At 51.7% G+C, this 8,592-nt stretch overlaps 1 protein-coding gene across 1 annotated transcript; it reads right to left on the reverse strand.

Moving 5' to 3' along the window:
• Positions 1–5,684: 5,684 nt before the first annotated feature.
• SMAC4_13405 (uncharacterized protein) lies at positions 5,685–8,094 on the reverse strand (the record flags this gene model as incomplete). The annotated part of the gene is made up of 3 exons (XM_003347723.2): positions 5,685–6,133; positions 6,194–7,196; positions 7,275–8,094. 3 exons carry the CDS (start codon positions 8,092–8,094, stop codon positions 6,031–6,033), a joined length of 1,926 nt encoding a protein of 641 aa, XP_003347771.1. The 3' UTR covers positions 5,685–6,030.
• Positions 8,095–8,592: the final 498 nt, after the last annotated feature.

Genomic DNA, 8,592 nt, shown 5'->3' on the forward strand with positions numbered 1-8,592 from the left:
AAGGAAGGTCATGGCCGGCCAGTACAGATGGAGTGTTCTGATCACCATCAACTGCAAGGATGGCCCTCGTTCTCCTCAAGGATCCACCCCGGAGAGCAAAAAAAAAAAAAAAAAAGGAAGTGCGCGCATACCAGTACTGATCCGCCAATCAACTACATCCGCGGCGCCTCGGTTCCGGATCGCCGACTCCACGAACGACTGAGAGATCAGGACGGGGTGCAAGTCCTCGGCCATCTTCGCGAACCGGCCCTTCAAAGGTCATGCCTACCAGTGAAACCGAAGAACAGGAAAAGGCTTCATCAATCAATCACGCCGACCAGAACGATGAAGCCTCCATGATGCTTGACTCGATGGGGTTCTTTGGAGTAGAGCAGCGCTGGGCAGCCGACCCCTCGAGTGAACGTTATGTGAAAAAGAATACTACACCTGGCATTCCTAGAAAGCATATCACGCGCCAGATCGACCGCGCGTCGTTGAAGCACATGCTTGGAAGGGACAATGGTGCGGTGGGAAACACAGACCTGTCCTTCCTCAAACGACCCAGTGACAACCGCGAGACCAGGCAAGATGACTTCAGCGCTACGGCGCCGACATTGGGATTGTTGGGTGCTTTTTGTACCGGCAACTCCCAGCCTGTAGCCCATTTACCATGCGCAATCCCCGTGGTCTCCGGTCATGAGGTCCACTACAATCCGTTCACCACGGCGTCGAAAGTATGACGATTTGTTCAGCAATGGAAATCCACGTCATCATGTGGCTCCACCGAACAGCTGCGCAGTTGTGCCCTACATTGTTATGAAACGTGACAACCCATCAGGTCGGTTGTGGAGTGACAGACACTTGGTGATACACGCTTACGTTCATTTTTGAAGACCTCCACCGGCGTTCCCTAGGGCTGGCCGTTGATACCTAACTCATCCGGGCTACTCACGCGCACCGTATTTTCTGTAAGTGTGTCTGGACGCCCATCCGTGCTTGCTGGCCGTCGTGATCACGTCACCGCTCCTTCAGCTCATCAGATCACTACACTACAAACAAGTACCGTTGGGTTGGAACGGCAGACGACTGTCGGATGAACCTTAGATTCGGTTTAGGGTATGAAAACAGTCGGTTGCAGTGGCCGCTGACCTTCCACTCATCGATCCTCCCTCCACTGTGCAGACGGAGGGGGCCTGCATATAGTCTGATGTATCCGCAGCTACCGATCACTGTTCCGAGCGTCATCTCGATTATATATCTCCTGTTCGACGACCCGGTCCTCTTTCCATGCAGTCCGGCGCTGCTCCTCCAGTCTCAAGCAACGACAACTCGGGGTGAAACCACCATCGACAACACCACGCAATCATCCTTTGTTGTCCCCTATTCGAGAAAACAATGAAAAGCTATGTATCTCGGCATTTTTATTTTCTTTCTTCTTTTGCAGTATTGTTTCAAAAAACCTCGATTGCGACGAGAAGCCTCGCTCGGTAATGAGCAAGATCGCCAGGTTGGTAACGAGAACACGTAGTAACACAAATTGACACACCAATACCTACATAGCGACGAATGCGACATCAAGTGAGGTACGAGAACTACTACTGTCGAGCACCTCAGAACAACATTTCAATCCAATGTTCGGCAACATCATAAGAACTACGCCGCCCAACCATCGTCATTGGCGTCCATTCTATGTTGACCTCCTTTCGGCCTGATACTGTCCTCCAAGACAGTTCAGTGCCCATTTCGATCACCGGTCTAATTGTCTCGCAGCCAGATTCGTCTTTTTGGTCGGCGCATGGGCAATTACACTTTTCCTAAACTACTAGCTCGCTCCATATCAAGCTGCTGCTTGTTCAATTCTCCTAGAATCTCCATTCATTCGTCACTATCCCATGCTTTCCGATATACCCTATGGTGTTTGGTCGGCTGTCCAGTCCGATCCAGTCCACGTCCAGTCGCGAACAGGAATCCCGATTGCTAGCTAGCATTAATGTCGCGCAATAAACAGCCAACCGCGGGACTGCGAATCCCAACGGACTTCGCCGCTGCCAGCCGTCTTCAACATTTGAAGTCATACTAAGCTCGTTACCCTGCAGCTCCGCCGCCGGCCTTGTTACCCTCACTCCGCAAAGCGCCGAAATCCAGACGAAGCCAACGTTGCGCCTCCTGGCATCCACAATGACGAACCCCGATACCCGCGGAAGCTCGGCGGTGCAGCTTCGTTCTCCATGACCGAACGTACCTTACGAAGGTGTAATGTCCACAGCCGCAGATCCAACCCCAGTCTCAGTCAATCGTAGAGCTACCCCGAGATCCAGATGAACAGACCACCGTTGGAATGACGGGGACGAGCCCAGTAAGAGTGCGCACCAGCAGAACACATAAACTCTGCATGGGCGTCGAACGCGCCCCATAAGTACTGGGTCCCAGCCTGGATCCCAGCTCTCGTCTTCGCAACACCGTTGGAGCTGTCAAGCGCGGGAAACGAGATTTCGCAATGGAGGGCCCTGCCCGAGCACCCCAGATTGCGGTGCATCAAGATCGCCCTTCGCCATCCATCCTCTCGCCAGCGGTTCAGGGTCGGCTCACCGAAGAGACGTTCCACAAGACGGGAAGAGAACCCCGACTTTCGGCCCAAGGTCAATCGGCGGTCCAGCCTCAGCGGTCAAGGGGTTCCCTATTATTAGAGGCGGGGCCGTCATCCTCGCGACCGAAGAGCTCCCTCCGCCTCCGCCGCTGACCAAACCTAATCTAGGATCCCAATTCCTTCGGATATCAGCCAGTCTCGTTGCCCGTTGTCCGCGCCGGCGAAATCGGGCGAGCTTCTCGTTCCAAGAAGAAGAAGCTCGCCAGGCTACCTTGCACAAGGCACTTGTCGTCTTGAATGTCCCAACCTCCAGACCGGTAATACCGGCACCGCTCAACATGCGCGAATCTCCAAGGTACGGCACCAGAACAGTCTTAAACAATCTCCAAACTTGCGACGGGAACTCAGATCACCTGTATGATGACCGTAATCGTTGCTCCTGATCATCCCGGCAGCCCTCTACAACGTCTCAAGACACTGAAAGGAAGAGTCATCACCGATCAGTATCTTGATTCTCTCCGTGGTCGCCGTCATTCTCTTGATCCTGGACTGCGCCTACCTCTTCTTTGTCCTGCGCAGCCGACAAGGAAGTTGTTTGAGCCCGAGGCCCAACACATGTGGGCGACGTTAGTCTCTCGGATCCCGAGGAGGATCCCATCCTCTCGCCCTGGTCCGCCCTTTGGTCCTCATCGCCACTGTCATTATTTCCTACGCGGCTGATTACATGGTCGCCTCAATCGACGACATCGCTGCCTCGGGCGCCATCGTAAGCAAGACGTTCATTGGTCTTATTCTTATCCCGATTGTTGGAAACGCGGCCGAGCATGTGACGGCTTGTGTGGTGGCGGTCAAGAACAAGATGGATTTGGCCATGGGTGTGGCGATTGGATCCAGCATTCAGATTGCCCTTTTGGTTACCCCGTCTTTGGTTCTGTTGGGTTGGGCCATTGGACAGCCGATGACGCTTCATTTCGAGACCTTTGAGACGATCGCGTTTGCCTTGTCGGTTATGGTGGTTACGTACACGGTGCAGGATGGAAAGTCCAATTACTTGGAGGGTGCTATGGTGAGTTTTCTCCCCTTTCGAGGAAAGTTCTCTTGAGAGTTGTGGAAACGGTTGCTAACGCTTGTGACAACAGCTTATGGGACTCTACATCATCATCGCCCTTGCCTTCTGGGCCAGCCCGGCTGATGCTCTTAACAAGCTTTCAGCCGCCATCTTCTAAACGCGAAAGTTTACACGTTTCGCCGCATTGGACCTTCGAACGTTTTCCTTCGAAGTTTGTTTTACTACCTACGTTCATTTCTTTGTACATCTGTTACATCACTACTACGCTGTATTTCCTTGCCACGAATACGTTTTACATCCAGGGGCTTTCCGCGGAGGAAAGACTTCAAGTCATGAAAAGAAAGGGAGGCGGAGAAAGGGAGGGAAAAGAAGAGAAATACCCATGCGTTGGAAAACTGGAAAAAAGCGGCCAGAGACTTGTTAAGAAGCCGGTCAGGAGAAAAGGGGGGCTAGCGCAGCAATTGGGATTTGGAAGATATTTCGGATGCAAAGATTATATACGTTGTATTTCTATTTTTGAAACTTTCTCGTCAGATATTGGTGGCGGTGCTTTTGCTTTCGTTTGTTGATGAATATGACACGATTCATTATTCAACCGGCTCACTTTGCAGAAAATCATGTTCTTCGTTCTCCCCGCGTTTCTTTTCAAGGAGAGAAGGAAGGGGGGTTGGGTGTCCGAGGACATACATATGACCAAGGTCCAAGACTCGTATCTCCCATGACCCAACAAGCTGTTGGCGTCGGCGTTGGCTGTTCGGGGAAACCAACAACAATGGACGAACAGGTCTATCCGGTCTTTCGTCCTTGGTCTGCATATTCCCTTCATTTGCTCCCTTCGCTCGGATATCAAAGCAACTTGTCGTCAACTTGCCCGTCGTTCCAATGAGGGATCGATCCAACATCGAGAGTTCATGAAGCTAAAAGACCGTGGCATGCGCAGACTTAAGAGTTGGGATGTTAGTAAGTTAGAGCCTTTCGGTGCACTTTTGGGAGAAGATAATCAGAGGCGCTAATATTTTGCTAGTATAATGCCTCTTTAAAATAGAGATAGGGTGGCCACGCTAACAGCACGCCCCTTAATAATGTTAGTATGACATTATCCCCCTGAACCAATGGAAGCAGCCCCTTGCTCATGCAGTGAGTGCGTGTAGTTTGATAACTGAAAGATAAGATATTGATAACAAAACGGATAAGGAGATACGATAAGGACTTTTGTGGTTCTGAAATCAGACATCACTGCCTCCCGTTTGACGTCGACAACAACAACAACACTGCCTTCGGTTCGTTTCCTCGGATTCCCTGGTAGAGGTAGTAATCAATTCAAACGCAACTCTAGAAATTCTATCTTATCTTCTCCGATATAGTGTATCACAGGTACCACCTACCACTACCCAGGATCCCGGCCGCGTAGATTGATTGATGTTTCACAAAAGCATGGATTCCATTTCCCGCCATGGCTCGACGCATGTCAAAACTGAACTGGACGGACGGGACATGAAACCCAACAGAATCCAGTCCAGACTCGAGCGGGCGACTCCATTAGAGGCAGTTGAGGTCTTGTCGTGACAGCTACGAGATTTGGGTCATCGGAGGAGGTACATAACGTCAGGTTAGGTATGTACCTAGTTCTAGTTTTAGGCTAGAACGACCAGACCATGGATGACGGGACCTCGGGGTGGATTTGAATTTAAGTAGAGGTAGGTAACTGAAGTCTGGATTACGATAGGAGTTGCGCTGTTTGCCTTGCCTTGGCGAAGTCGGAGGGAGTCAGAGTCGGATTCGGCGGGGGTTAAGGAAGGAAGTTGCGAACAAAAATCATGGATGGGCCGGGTCTGGTTATGGGTCTGGTCACCAGAGTTTGGACTGGATTTCACTAGGGGCCGAGTGAGGGGCAGCTTTCCCCAGTATTGGGAGTCTTGGAAGGAAACAATGGAAAGTGCCTGCTAGTATGTTGGCGTCTTTTAGACCGATCATGTTCAGTTCCCTTTTCTTTTGTTTAACTATTTCTTTTTTTTCCTTCTATTTTTGTTCCGCGGGGGTCCGGCCCTGCATATCAGAGGGGAGAGATTGGAAGAGAAGAAGAAAGGTAAGAACGATTCATGGAAGTGGGTGGGATGGAGAGAGGGAAGGAGTCACTCTACCTACTGGTAGGTACTGAAGGCGCCCTCTCACGTGGCTGCCCAGGTGTGCGAAGACGAGAAAAATTTCCACAGCTAGTACTGACCATCTTGCTCCTTCAACTTCGTTGTTCACCGGACATCTTTCCACACCCTCACGCACTTCAGTTCTCTCGGAGATTTCTTGCGATTCACAGTTTACACCCGCCGTCGACCAAGCACAATATCTTTCCAAAATCGAAACCGTATACTGACAGATATCGTGATCGACAGTCGTTCTAGACAATCACGATCTTCTGGAGCGAATGCTTCGCAGGAATATCAACACCCGGCGGGACCCCTTTGCCGAGACCAGCCATCTCACCGTGACAATACGCCTCACTACAAGCCACAACGGTCAGCACGAACAGTTAGATGCCGCCCTTTCATGGGCCAACTCACCCGATGAATTGATAATCTTTTCCGTTGGCCAAAGGCCTAAGAACACAGGGCATGCTCAGGCCGACCAACTTGGCGACAACGTCCCCTTGCTGCATGCGATGGTTTCCCAACCCAACGTGGTTGGTGTCGAGGACATACCATCTCCTCTCGCAGTACGCGTTTTGGGCGATCTGATACCAACTGTCCTCGAAACCAGCCAGCCAGTACTCTATCACTTTGGTATCCCGCAGCTGGTCCTCTTCGGTTGTGCCGTTTGGCATCGATAGGATGTCAATGCAATTGAGATAATTGTCCACATACCACCGATCAGTATGTCCCCGGTCCGTGATTGATTTGGGCAGAACTCCGCCGACCATTGTCATGGCAAAGGCAATGTCGACATCTTGACCAGTTGGATAGGAGGACACCATGCCCAAAAATTCGTCCCGAGCTTCTCGCATGCGGCCTTGTTGAGCCATGTCGCTGAAATGGCGATAAGGGCTCACGTAGACCGCTCGTCCCAGGACTACCCCCCGCGTCACAAGAGCGAAAGGGTTCGAGGCAATATCACTCAGCTCTTCGACATGCTTACCGGCGGCATGCTCGTCGTGCCATTCTTCAAAGTCTTCGCCGATGCCCCATGTGCATCCCGTCCCCGAATGCTGTCGCCAGTCAGGAACCCAGCTTGGCCACTCACCGGCCTGAGGCTCGGCATCAACCTCACACTTGCAGGTAGTGCGGCGTGCCTGAAGGATAATGTCGAGATTCGGCTTCTTTCGGTCACTGTCTCCTTTGAGGATCGCCCTGGCCGTGTCAGTAAAGATTGTTTTGACGTCCTTGGCGTAGTCGATTGTGAAGTAACCCATTCCCAAGTCAAACTCGCTCAGGCCGAGAAGCGCATACACCTTGTCTTTTGGATCGGTTGCTTTCCTCCGTCGGAACATGGCGAGCAGCCGTGATAGCTCCCATCGAAAAGTGGGCATGACCCTTCGACCGGCAAGCTCTTTAACGCACCCAACACCCACTAGCACCAAGCAACAGAACCGAACCGGTTAGCGGGATGATAAACATAATGTTCAAGGGCATGGACGATTGTACTTACCTCGCCAGTCCCAAGGCAAATCCATGTTTGCAGTTAGCTCAATGCCTCTAACAGATGGTTTATGCCGCTTAGGAACCGCGCCAGCCTTGAAGAAGTGCCATAGCGCTGCACCTTTTACGGACTCCCAAGAGACAGAAAGAGTCCCAACAATCACGAATCCGCTGCGGCTGGGTAGCATTTCCTGGACAATCCAAATTCGCTCGTACCAGGGGCGGTCATAAAACTCAATGAGCGCATCCCAGGATGCAAGGTCGCGGAACGATATACCGAGCTTTTCTGACTCCTCGATGCTGATCTCCTCCTTGGTCATGAGGGAAGCAAGGCCGCGATTCCTCTCCTCTCGATCCTGGAGGAAGATCTCACCAGCCATCTTTCTTGCGATAGTCCCGACACGCCTGATAAGATCAATTGCAAGCGCCGTTGTCGGAGTTGGCGGTCCGAGATAGGCGAGGGTCTTGCTGGCGCATTGGTAGATACCTGTCATCATCCCGACCTGCTGCGACCGCTCTTCCAGATCCTGCTGGTTGATGCAGATCTGGTCGACCCAAATGGACTCTCGATCGCGAAGTAGGGTGGCCACGTTGCGTAGCGCTTCGTCCAGCGTGGGAGTGATGTATAAAACCGTGTTGCCATTGCATTTCATAGCGGTAGTGAACCCTGCTGTACCCCAGACGTAGGAGAGGGCCGAGTAAGTTGGGGGATTCTTCTCATCGAAGGGGACGGGACGGATGGTGGCGTATAGCTGGTCGTTTTCTCCCGTGGAAATTGTTAGTAGGCGGATATGAGAGGGAGGGAGGGGCTCGTAGGTGTATCGTTGCATGTTTTTTTTTGTCTTTGTCCGTCGAAGAGTTCGAAGAATTGGAGTGGTAAGTATGCTCGACCAGAAAGAAGGTGAAGGTGTTTTGAAATGCCTAGGACAGCGTTCAGACAAGTGGAGATATCAGGAATGATGTCCTGGGAAGGAAGAGTTGTCCATCGGCCCACGGGGTGGGTAAGGCTGCGAACTGGCCATTTTGTGCCACCGCAGAAAAGATGGATGGAGGCCGGTTAGTTGTGTTAGTTGGGCAGAATTCGAATGTGCTGATTCACAATAAAGTCGGCGAATGGCAAGATCACCACGACGGCCTAGCCAATTGTCATGGCAGCCTGTTCAGCCCCAGCTTTGCTATTGACATGATGGCGTCCTGCTTGCGTTCGGTATGTGGGTAGCTACCTGGTTTTGCATTTCTGATTCCCGGGCGAGGAAAAGATATCAACGGCATCGATGCTTCATCTAGAAAGATCATTGTGAGTAAACGGTTCATCATGCACCATGTAC

The sequence above is a fragment of the Sordaria macrospora genome, chromosome 2 (assembly GCF_033870435.1).
Source record: "Sordaria macrospora chromosome 2, complete sequence".
Lineage (NCBI taxonomy): Eukaryota > Fungi > Ascomycota > Sordariomycetes > Sordariales > Sordariaceae > Sordaria > Sordaria macrospora.